Source organism: Hyalella azteca, unplaced genomic scaffold (assembly GCF_000764305.2).
Source record: "Hyalella azteca isolate HAZT.00-mixed unplaced genomic scaffold, Hazt_2.0.2 contig7161, whole genome shotgun sequence".
Taxonomy (NCBI): domain Eukaryota; kingdom Metazoa; phylum Arthropoda; class Malacostraca; order Amphipoda; family Hyalellidae; genus Hyalella; species Hyalella azteca.
In genome coordinates, this window is record NW_025937291.1 from 75,094 (window position 1) to 87,960 (window position 12,867).

General features: G+C 37.9%; 1 protein-coding gene across 1 annotated transcript in view; it reads right to left on the reverse strand.

Annotated features, from left to right (window-relative positions):
• Positions 1-7,746: 7,746 nt before the first annotated feature.
• LOC108665212 (macoilin) overlaps positions 7,747-12,867 on the reverse strand; it is a gene marked incomplete in the record, with an annotated part of 18,113 nt that continues 12,992 nt past the window's right edge. Inside the window, 5 exon segments of the mRNA XM_018151945.2 lie at positions 7,747-7,919; positions 8,692-8,848; positions 9,762-9,915; positions 10,677-10,850; positions 12,129-12,287. Of these exon segments, the coding sequence (XP_018007434.1) occupies positions 7,747-7,919; positions 8,692-8,848; positions 9,762-9,915; positions 10,677-10,850; positions 12,129-12,287 (817 nt within the window).

A 12,867-nucleotide genomic window follows, 5' to 3' on the forward strand; every position in this document is an offset into this window, starting at 1 on the left:
TAAAATAACAGAAAATAGGCATGGAAATACCTTTGAAGAGGAACTATATAAATCTGGTGATCGCAAGGCTGCAGTTACAAGTTCTCAGGACAGGCATGGCTTGACGAGGCTGTAAAAGCGATGAAGATGGAAGCTTATGACCAAATAATTTCACATTGCATTGCATTACATAAATTTCTCGCATAAAGTCATAAGGCCGACATACTATACGAGGAAACAGATCTTACGATTTCCTCGCTCGTTCTGGGCTCTACCCATTGCCATGCTGTTGCACCACCTTCGACGCTTTTCATGCCCCGTCTACCAAGAAATTAACAGTTTACCGAGGCTCGAACCCACGGTAAGCTCCTCTCTTCTTGATCCCAATGCCACTGCGCTACGGCAGCTCAGAAAGAAAATTCTTATCGTGGGCTTGGCAGCCTAATGTAATATCATCATGAATGCGACAATGTGGAATGCACTTCTAATGCATGCTCGCCTGAAATAAATAATTTTAAATAACGGTGGACAGAAACTTTCATTAAGGCTCAAAGATCAGCGCACTCATTTCAAAGAAATATACTTTGTAGCATCACAACCACTGACATCAATATTAAAACAAAATTATTAGATGGATAGCGCTAATTTAGATACCAACGTTGATTGTAATACTGAAGAACGACTGATCCTAAGGTCACAATGAAGTTGAACTGCAAGGAAAATTGTTATTTAACAACGGTAATGATGCTGAAGCAGTCTTATTTCATCCTTCACCGATAGGATTAAACTGACCACAAATTCGTCGTTATGAAAACAATAAGCGTGATAGAAATTGGATTTTGAATAGAATAATTTACTCCACGGAAGAAGTACATGATCAATAACCATCGAAGATCCGAAATTATAAAGACCACCGAGCGTTGTTAATTAAATTTTAAAAATTCATTTCTTTCAGTGATGAGAAGAGTCGACGGCCAGTCAAATCAAGTTCAGAAGTTAAGCTGATCTTGGGACAACAGAACAATAGTTAGCAAATGTCGCATTACAGAGATGCTAATTTGTATTACAGAGATGCTAACTGAAGAGCGTGTGAAGCGGACGCATGGCGCTACACTGTTAGAAAAATTACCGTTAACGGTATTACCGGCGTTTCAGTGGCCGGTCGGCACGTGAAAAGAAACACCGTGTCGCCGTTTTTATTCTAAATTAACACTAGAAATCCGTAAAACATCTGATAAAAACGGCGAAACAGTTTATTTTCACGGGGCGACCGGCCACTGGAACGCCAGTGGGACAGTTTTTTCTAACAGTGTACATTATGGCGCAAATTTATTTGTGAGAAGATAAAAGTTCAAAGAGACTTGGTATGTTGAGAGCTTCTGACATCTTCTACTACAGTACTTACACTTATTCTTGGCGCTAAGTACCGGAGCTAAAATCTACGGGAAGGTCTCACCCTCGCAGAGCGGATCACTAAACGGCAATAATTTAGATCTAAATTTAATCATATCAGGATATCATTTAATAATTTAGATCTAAAATAGTTAATGTTATCCTCAGCCTTCTTGGAAGAAATGAACACACGCTAAATGAACTTGGTTACATCACTACGCAATTTCGCACCACTAGTAAAAGAAAAAAGAAGTTTCGGCTATGCGAACGTATCAGGCTTCACTAACAACAGAAAAAATCACAGAAACTGACATTGAGTGCTGCTTATAGCAGACCATCGTCATGGTAACGCCTACGAACCACCAATTAGTATAACAACTACACATGGACAAAATAATTGAGAAAATCTTACGATAATTTTAGTCAAAATGAAAACTTTTTCGACGCACCGGTCAAACAGAAAAAAAATACTTTTAGTAATATTTCAATTACTTGACAACCGATGAAACTAAAATGAAAGACAGCAAGTTTATGACATCATCAAGACTGAAAGTTTATGACATCATCAAGACTGAAAGTTTATGACATCATCAAGACTGAAAGTTTATGACATCATCACTGTCTCCTCGAGCGTGTCCGAAACCGTCCATACATCTACAGATCTACGAGTTAACACCGATCATAATCAAGAACTATACATGGCTTTACACTCATCATAATTAGTAGTACAATTATCGTATTATTATCTACGCATAATGTTCCCGCAGAATTTAAAACGAGTGCACATCAAAGAATAAACATCAATGTTCAAGTTCCATCATTACATGAAACGAGCGGAAAAAATAAATTGCGATCTATGTAAACAATGAATGATTTCAAGTCAGACGAGAATCAGAAATAATATCACATGATGTAAGTGTTAATTATCAGCAAAACGTAATTAGAGGAAACAGGATTCCGTGAAAACATGAGGAGAGAAGTAGCTTTAATCGTTCCGTTAAAGCCATGCCGATGGCTGAACATCAAAGAAATAAACTCGTTTAACGAGACAGAAAAGAACAAACAGCATTGTCGTTTCTTAAAGGAAGGCGTGAAAGTTCATCAAAATAATAAGCGAGAATAGGAAAAGATTTTCTGAGCTGATGAACGAAATTTTGACATGTTTATAGTTTCCAGTGGCTATAGAATTTAAGAAAAAACATACAACGTTAACACAAAATTAGCACCAAAAGTAGGTTGAGGTCCTGAAGGTAAAGAGCTTCACTAATGAAGGTGGTGGCGTGGGTAGCCCACATATGATCCTCAACTTGCAAAACTTTTCTCGGCGTGAAGGAAACCCAGTCTCTTCCTAACCCAGTAATTATAATAAGATTTATAATAAAATGATTTGATAAGGTCAGAAAGTAAGTACAAGGGGCCATGTAGATCTATAAGACTTAACGACAAAGGTCGTTGAAGAGCCAGACTTGTTCTATAACAAATATAATCCATTAGTAGTTCGTAAAAGATTTTTAGATGGCAAGAGTGAAAAATCATGTTCTAGACACATTATATGTGATGTTAGAATGTGAGAAATAACGGTACGAGTTTGCAAGGACTCGACACATTTATTTCAGTCACCCCGTCAAATAACTAATACTCAACTATTGCATCACTGCAAACTAGACGTTACTACTGCGTGTGCTTGCCACAAATCAAATGAACTCCTTAGGTGAATGTCCCCGAATCTAGTATCATTAAACGTTGCATTAATATTGATATAAATTCTTCGTAACTTCTACTATTCAGTCAGTAAGGTTCATTCGCATTTCTCGCGAAATTTTCAAGAACATTAAGGTGGTCAACATAAATCTTGTTTACTTTGTGACAAATTCAATGTTATTCGTAGATATTTTATTAAATAAGTCTAAAGTCGATGTACAATGTCCTTCTGGGAAGGGTACATGATATAAGCTACTGCTTGCGCTCATTAGAACAAAAATATATTTTACAGCTTTTTGCACAAGCTGATGTCAAAGAATTTTAAAATCTATAAAAATACGTTTTTTCAATTATTTTAACATAGAAGTAAACTTTAGCAATCGGCCAAAAAAATATTATAAAACATGAATAATTTCCAAGAATTCCACCAATGATATTTTACAATGAGTAAATAATAAAGCCTCATTAAGCAGCCTCACCCGCCTCACATGAGGAGAGCCTCACCCGCCTCACATGAGGAGAGCCTCACCTGCCTCACATGAGGAGAGCCTCACCCGCCTCACATAAGGAGAGCCTTACCCGCCTCACATGAGAAGAGGCACGCTAAGCCATCAATAAACAAAATGAGGCATCGTAACAAAACAATAACTCAAAATATTAAATAATTTCGACCAAATTCAGCCAATGAAATTATAGTTTTAGAAACTTTCTTACGATTTATTGTAATGGAAGAAATAAAGCAATAAGGTTTATGTGCAAAGATTCAACGAAAATAAGTTAGGCAGCGGACGAAGGAAACAAACATATTAGATGGTAGATAACAGCTTTACGACTTAGCGCACGTAGATAACAGTTGGTAGATAACAGCACGTACAGTTATCTGCGGCTCCACGTAGCACTACAAATAATAAATGAAAATTACACAAATAATAAATGAAAATTATACAAATAATAAATGAAAATTACAACATAACACATGGATGAGAAACGAGCACCAAAGGAAATGTGTTCATTTGCTGCCAGTCAACTACTATTGTGATGTCCATCAGGAAATTGACGTTTTATACAAGTAATAAATGAAAATAATACAAATAATAAATGAAAATTACAACATAACACATGGAAGAAAAACGAGCACCAAAGGAAATGTGTTCATTTGCTGCCAGTCAACTACTATTATGATGTCCACAAGGCAATTGAAGTTTGAATAACGTTGACTGAACGTTGGTCAGGCAAAATCAATGTTGCTTCAGTAAAATCAACGCAGTTTCAGCAATATCAACGTTGTTGCAACGTAAATTACGAGAGAAGTTGAGGCTACATGGAACTAGTTAACAAAACACAAAGTTGTCTCGATGTTTAGAAGTCATAAGTCATCATCGTAAACTTGGAAAATAATAAGGTCAATATCGGTTGCAAGTGTAGCAATTATTAAGCATTGCTTCAGTTACGTTTAAATTCTGTTAAACCTTACAGAAATAATAAAGTTAAATGAAAAGGAATAAAGTTGAGGCTGCATGGAACTAGTTAACAAAACACTAAGTTGTCTCGATGTTTAGAAGTCATAAGTCATTATCGTAAACTTGTAAATAATTAAGTCAATATCGGTCACAAGTGTAGCAGTTATTAAGCATTGCTTCAGTTACGTTTAAATTCTGTTAAACCTTACAAAATTAATAAAATTAAACAAAAATGAATAAAGTTGAGGCTGCATGGAACTAGTTAACAAAACACAAAGTTGTCTCAATGTTTGGAGGTCATAAGTCATTATTGTAAACTTTGAAATAATTAGGTCAATATTGGTCGAAAGTGTAGCAGTTATTAGGCATTGCTTCAGTTATGTTTAAATTCTGTTAAACCTTACAAAATAATAAAATTAAATAAAAAGGGTGTGCAATGAAGACTGCCATCTGGACGAAGGACTAGGGATTTCATTTCCATTTACTTTCAAAAATATTTGAATAAACATGACTCCGCAGTGAACAATTACCATACGTTAACAGAAGATATTCAATTTAAAAAGAACATTAACAGAAGGTATATAATTTAATAAGAAGGAAACGAAGCAACACGAGGGAAAATATATCCTCCTGAGCGAGAAATATTTTGCAAGTCGAGAATTTTAAGAAGACTTCCCAGGCATTACATGTAGTATTTCCTACCGTCGCTTTTGGTGCCATGAAAATAACTTTTTGCTGAGTGAAGTTGCAACGAAGTAATATTTTTCATAGTAGTAAATAAATGAACTGAAAAAATGTCCAGGAAATTGAAGAGAAAGCAGAAACACTGTGGCAAAAATGTCACAAACAATATCCATTTGCCTTGAATAATTTCTTCAATGCGCGACTAACTCCACAAACCTGGTAAAAATATTCAAATTTCCAGATACGAGAAAGCCAATAAGTACTTCTGAGCTAATTAATACTTCCTTTCGAGATGAGATATAACGAAATACAACATTTAGACACACCAAATACGTTCAAGTTGCCGTTATCGTTTCATTCGGTCAATGACGTGCGTACCGTCAACTGGGGTGACTTCGGCCGCCGGGTTGACTTCGGCCGCGTTTTTTTATTCTGTTTTGCAAACAAAAGCGGGGTCATAAACGATGGCCAAAGTCACTCCGGCGTTTATGACCTCGTTTAAGACCCTGGCGTTTATGACCCTGGCATTTACGACCCAGCTTTTGTTTGCAAAACAAAATCAAAAACGCGGCCGAAGTCACCCCGGCGGCCAAAGTTACCCCAGTTAACGGTACTGTAAGAGCCACGTCACACTCAAACAAATGAGTGAGCCATTGTCCAAATAGCGATGCACTTTTTGCTCTAGTGTGGGTTATCTTGACCCAGTCTGGCCTGGAATATCAGTGCTCCATGAAGAAAGTGTGTCGCTATTTAGAGGTTGTGAACCATTCATTTCTCAGAGTGCACTTGAGGCAGACGACTCAGTTATCCTGAGGCCCCTGAGGCAAATATTCAGGAAATATATTCTGTGCAAAACAAATATATATATTCAGGAAATATATTCTGTGCAAAACAAATATATATATATTCAGGAAATGTATTCTGTGCAAAACAAATACATACGTATTCAGGAAAATTATTTTGCGCAATTAGGAAGCGCATATAGTCATTCTGCACAGTTATAACTCAAATAAATCGGATTTTCTTTCTGTATTTGGTCAAAAACGCATTGCCTACACACCGCTATGATGAAGATTCCATAATAAGAAAATATATTTTGTGCAATTAGAAAGCGCATATAGAGTCATTCTGCACAGTTATAACTCGAATAAATCAGATTTTCTTCCTGTATATGGTCAAAAACGCATTGCCCACACACCGCCATGATGATGTTAGCTGTCACTTCTGGCCAATAGAGATGCTATTGATCAATGATGTAATAGATGTGGTTTACACGTTTAGAATACTGTTAAGAAATGAAATACTGGCAGAGAAATTGTCTTGTTTTGAATAATTGTAGAGAAATTGTCTTGTTTCGAATACTGGTAGAGAAATTGTCTTGTTTCGAATACTTGTAGAGAAATTGTCTTGTTTCGAATACTGGTAGTGAAATTGTCTTGGTATTTTAAAAATAAAATGCTTATGTTATAAAAAGAAAAGTGAAACAAAGCTAAATACGGGTTGCTGGAAAGTTGGCTTTATCAGAGGCATCATTTGTGAGACAATTAGACCGCCCCATCAAATAAAGGCAGGTGAGCCAACGCTGAAGTTGGTTAGGTAAAAGAAGTCTGAGCAATACAAAGATGTCGAAGACTGAAGACAAATAGAGGAACAATGAGACACGTTCAATAGGAGGAAAGGCAGCCACCCGCACGAGAGAGATGGCAAGAGAAGAAGAATACAAGGAAACTTACTCAAACAAATAAAGAAACCTACAGACAGGTAGAGGTAACTCTAAGTTGAGTGTAAATCAAGAAAATCTTATTGCAGTCGCAAACCAAAAAAGCCATATCAAGAACTGGCAATCATTTATGACTTACAGTCATATAAACTGGCAAGAAGAAACAATGAGAAATGAAAAATTTAATTATAATTTTCAAAGTTCGATGTCGAGTTTTGACTGAAAATAATTTCTAAGAACAATTATATTCCGAAAGAACATCGTTTAGAAATTCATAGTCATTATGTTTATTAAATAATTGGTTGTGAAAGCATTGTGATGGCAGTAAGGCTAAGAAATAGAATCATATTTATATAATCTGTTCAAATAAAAATTTTAAAAGCAACGGAACCCAAGAGAAAACAAATTTTGAGCGGAAAAAAATACAGCTGATAATTTCATATATAATATGTATATATGGAAAAATTTTAACAGAAAGCAAAATAGCTGCGAACTGAATAAAAAACTAATGACAAAAATTGAAACAAGAGCAAATAAGATTTATGAAGTCAGCAAAACGTTGGCCTCAGCCAAAAATGCTGATTAAAGCAAAGGCAGGAAAGGAATAAGGCAGGACTCTAATAAGAGACATAAAAGACAATGTTATAGAACTAAGGCCAGACCTGCGGCATGAGGCCAAGGCAAACAAGATTTATGAAGTCAGCACAACGTTGGCCTCAGCCTAAAATGAGGATTAAAGCAAAGGCATGAAAGTAATAAAAGGAATAAGGCAGGACTCTAATAAGAAACATAATTGACCATGTTATAGACCTAACGCCAGACCTGCGGCATGAGCAGCTTGCTGGTGGCGAAGTGGTAGGGTTGTGCAGACGAGCTCACGTGCAGCGACGTGGAGCTGAAGCTCGTGGCCGGACACACGGCGAGCACCTCGGTGATCTTAGCCTTCAGGTCGTCGATTTCTTTGTCCTTGCGCTCGATCAGAGCTGCAATGTATTAGACATGGTTAACATCTTGTCTAGTGACTATATATAGTAACAAAGACATGGTTAACATCTTGTCTATAAACTATAGCTATGGTAACAAAGGCATGGTTAACCTCTTGTCTAGTGACTATAACTATAGTAACAAAGGCATGGTTAACACCTCTTGTCTATTGGCTATAACTATAGTAACTATGACACGGTTAACCTCTTGTCTAGTGACTATAGCTATAGTAACAAAAACATGGTTAACCTCTTGTCTACTAACTATAGTAACGAAGACTAAGATACAAATAACATAAGCGATGGTTGATGTTTATAATGACATGAGGTTGAGCGAGTGGTTCTCAACTTTCAAGTAACTGATTGATCGGATAATTATTGAATCAGTAAATTGAAAAAAATCGGAAAATTCTCGATTTTAGTCAATTAACCTTCACTGAAAAAGAGCATAAAGGAGCCGGATTGCACAGTTTAGCATGAAACGAGTTCACAAATTTATACCGAATCGCGCCATTTTTCCTGTTCATCATATATAGTGCACACTACCGACCAAAGTTCACCCCGATAATATTTTAAAACACAGTAGGAGTGTGAAAAATTTCTTCTTCAAGGATCACCCACAGTAAAGAGCCTGTTTGAAATATTTCTTCGGGGATCACCATACACTAAAGAGCCTGTTTGAAATATTTTTTCGAGGATCACCATACACTTAAGAGCCTGTTTGAAATATTTATTCGAGGATCCCCCATACACTAAAGAGCCTGCAACAAACCTTGGGCAATCTGGATTTGTCTCTTGGCTTCTCCCAGTGCCGAGAAAAGGTCGAGCTTGACTCTGGTCTCAGCAGAGAGCGTCGTCTCGAGATGCTGGTTGCGCTCCTGCATGGCTGAGAGCGCCGACATCAGCACCTCGCTGTCGTTCTGGCTCTCCTGTAGTATATAAACAATAAGCCTCAGAGCTCAATTTCCATAGAATTGTAACTGGTTGATTGAACACAGTAGGAGAGAACAAGTCTAAACATCAGTCCTCAGTTTCGATAGAATTAGAACTGGTTAACTGACATAATAAGAGAGAAGAAGTCTAAATTTCAGGCTCAATTTCGATAGAATTAAAACTGGTTGATTAAACACAATAAGAGAGAACAAGTCCAAACTTCAGAGCTCAATTTCGGTAGAATTAGAACTGGTTGATTGAACATAAGAAGAGGAACAAGCGTAAACCTAAATAAAGCTAAAGCTAAATTTCCATGGAATTAAAACGGATTGAATAGCCACAATATGAGAAAAAAAAGTTACATTTAGGTAAATGATGATTCCATTTCCTAGCAATACACACGCAACCTGAAACGACGGGCTACCTAAGCAGTCAATCATTCATTAAAATGGTTATTAGCAATGATAAAATAAAACTTTGGCAAGGAGTACAATACTAGCTTTGCATCTCCAACAATGTTCAATGTTAACCATAGCACCCCATTTATCTCAGCACTAACACGATGGTGCCACATACCCCCTGTGACCATATATATCCTAACATGTTACCGAAGACTTCAGCAGCACATGTACTCTGGTAACATATTAGCTTAGTACTGCCTGAGTGCACCTTGTACTGCCTGAGTGCACCTTGAACTGCCTAAGCGCACCTTGTACTGCCTAAGCGCACCTTGTACTACCTGAGCGCACCTTGTACTGCCTAAGCGCACCTTGTACTACAAGAGCGTACATTGTACTGCCTAAGCGCACCTTGTACTACCTGAGAGCACCTTGTACTGCCTGAGCATACCTTGTACTGCCTGAGCGCACCTTGTACTGCCTGAGCGCACCTTGTACTACAAGAGCGCACCTTGTACTGCCTAAGCGCGATGTTCTCGCGCTCGATGGTCTTGATCCTGTCCTCAAGGGCGCGGTGTTCCCGCTTGAGTCTCTTGAGCTCAGCCTCGAGTTCAGCGCGACGGTTGCGACATGCCTCACTGCACTCGCCATTATTGTTGCAGCTTCTGTAAGATATTTTAATCGTTAAACAAGTTCTTACACAAGTTGTAATGCGAGTTGTAGTCTAATAGAGTTGTCTAATTGGCAATATACATATCTAGTTGTTACACGAGTTACGTGAGTTGCGTGCAGCAGCACGAAGCACACACTTGACATCAGTCAATATGTGCTAGTGCAATTAAGAGGCAGAGGCAGAGTCATAACATCATATTGGTGGTCTATACAGAAACTTCAATACGTAATTGATTACCGGTTTCCCAGCCAAACCTTCAGCATTCATTTACTTGCATACATTGATGCTGCTTATTGAGATCAACTTTTAGTTACCAATGTCAAAGCACCTCAACTTATTACAATGCGACCTAACCCGACTAACACGGCCGAATCGCTTTTATTGTTTCTAGTTTCAAATTTAATTTCAATAAATAAATGTAAATAGCAACACGCATTTGCTTTGTTATAGCTATCTCTGGTAATGCTTTGCTAGCGTTTTTTTCCCCAAGAACCTGCAGCCCTGCAGCAGCCAAGGTAATCCTCAGACCCTAATTTGCTCAATAAGAAATACATATAAACATATAAAAATCCAACTAAAGAAAAGTAAAGTAGCAACACTTACTTATTTTGTTATTGCTTTCTCTGGTTGTCCTATTCTAGTGTTTTTTTTTTCCTTGGAACCTGCAGCACTGTGGCAGCCTAGGCCAAAATAATCAGGCGCTAATTTACCCAAAAAAACATAACTGAAGAAAAGTAAAGTGGCAACACTTACTTATTTTGTTGTTGCTGTCTCTGGTTCTGCTCCTCGAGCTTCCTGGCGCGGCGATCGACCTGCTGCAGTTGCGCCTCGGCGGCCTGCCGACAACGGCGCTCCTCGGCGACACGACGCTCCAGGCCCCCCATTGTCGCGCGGTCCGCCTGACGAGCCGTCACCAGCCCGTGCAATCTGCAACACAATAACTTCAGTCAATATACTATTTTATTGCGGTTACTGATCATTAAAGCTTCTGTTATAGTCTTGTAACAGGCCATATAAGTATCCCAGTTACAGGTCATTTGGACATCTGTTATAATGAGACCACGAGCTCATGAACTTCATTAAAGGTACTATTTTATTACGGGTACAGATCATTAAAGCTTCTGTTATATTGTTGTAACAGGCCATATAAGTTTCCCAGTTACAGGTCATTTAAGCGTCTGTTATATTGAGACCACGAGCTCATGAACTTTATTCAAGATACTATTTTATAACGGTTACACATCATTAAAGATTCTCTTATACTGTTGTAACAGGCCATACAAGTTTCCCAGTAACTGGTCATTTGGGCATCTGTTATATTGAGACCACGAGCTCATGAACTTCATTCAAGATACCATTTTATTACGGTTACAGAGCATTAAAGCTTCTCTTATATTGTTTAACAGACCATATAAGTTTCCCAGTAACAGGTCATTTAAGCATCTGTTATATTGAGAACACGAGCTCATGAACTTCATTCAAGACACTATTTTATTACGGTTACAGATCATTAAAGCTTCTCTTATACTGTAGTAACAGGCCATACAAGTTTCCTAGTAACAGGTCATTTGGGCATCTGTTATATTGAGACCACAAGCTCATGAACTTCATTCAATATACTATTTTATTGCGGGTACAGATCATTGAAACTTCTCTTATATTGTTGTAACATGTCATATAAGTATCCCAGTTAAAGGTCATTTAAGCGTCTGTTATATTGAGACCACAAGCTCATGAACTTCAGCTCGTTCAGCTTCAGCTCGAACTACGACCATCATGAACTTCAGTCAAGATACTATTTTTTTACGGTTACAGATCATTAAAGCTTCTCTTATACTGTAGTAACAGACCATGCAAGTTTCCCAGTAACAGGTCATTTGGGAATCTGTTATAATGAGACCACGAGCTCAAGCCCAACAATTCACTTGTTCTGTAAGGTATCGTAGTCCTGCTGGAGCTGCTGTCATGCCCAACAATTCACTTGTTCTGTAAGGTATCATTGTCCTGCTGGAGCTGCTGTCATGCCCAACAACTCACTTGTTCTGTAAGGTATCGTTGTCCTGCTGGAGCTGCTGTCATGCCCCACAACTCACTTGTTCTGTAAGGTATTGTTGTCCTGCTGGAGCTGCTGTCATGCCCCACAACTCACTTGTTCTGTAAGGTATCATTGTCCTGCTGGAGCTGCTGTCATGCCCCACAACTCACTTGTTCTGTAAGGTATCGTTGTCCTGCTGGAGTTGTGTCATTTCTTGCTGGCACAACTTCTGGCTGGACACAAGGGAATTTATTTGGTTCCGTAGCTCCTGCTCGATACTGCGACTGCTGTTCAGTTCTGACCTCGAACGTTTCAGCTCCCCTTCCAATCTGAACAATAAGAATGGAATATTTAAATTCAAAGTACATCAATAACGCAATTCAGTTTAAAACCAAAAATCACATTATTTCGAAACTAAATTGATGACATACATAAGTTTTTAGGATCAATATAATTAGTAACATCTCCATACGTGGAGCAATGTATGTATACATTTTTCACTAATGAGCTATCAAATATTGATCTAACTAGGACATATGCGAAAATAATATGAAGTACAATAATAAACATTACCAAATGAATTTTTTAAAATTTAAGCCAAACTTGGACATAAAATGAATGCTGTTATTTAAAAAACGGAAGAGCATTCTTGCTGCAAGCAATTTACTCTGCCAAATGGCGCCAACACAGGCATCAAGAACAGGTCTCAATAATGGCACCAACACAAGCACCAAGAACAGGTCTCACTTAATAATGGCACTAACACAAGCACCAAGAACAGGTCTCACTTAATAATGGCACCAACACAAGCACCAAGAACAGGTCTCACTTAATAATGGCACCAACACAAGCACCAAGAACAGGTCTCACTTAATAATGGCACCAACACAAGCACCAAGAACAGGTCTC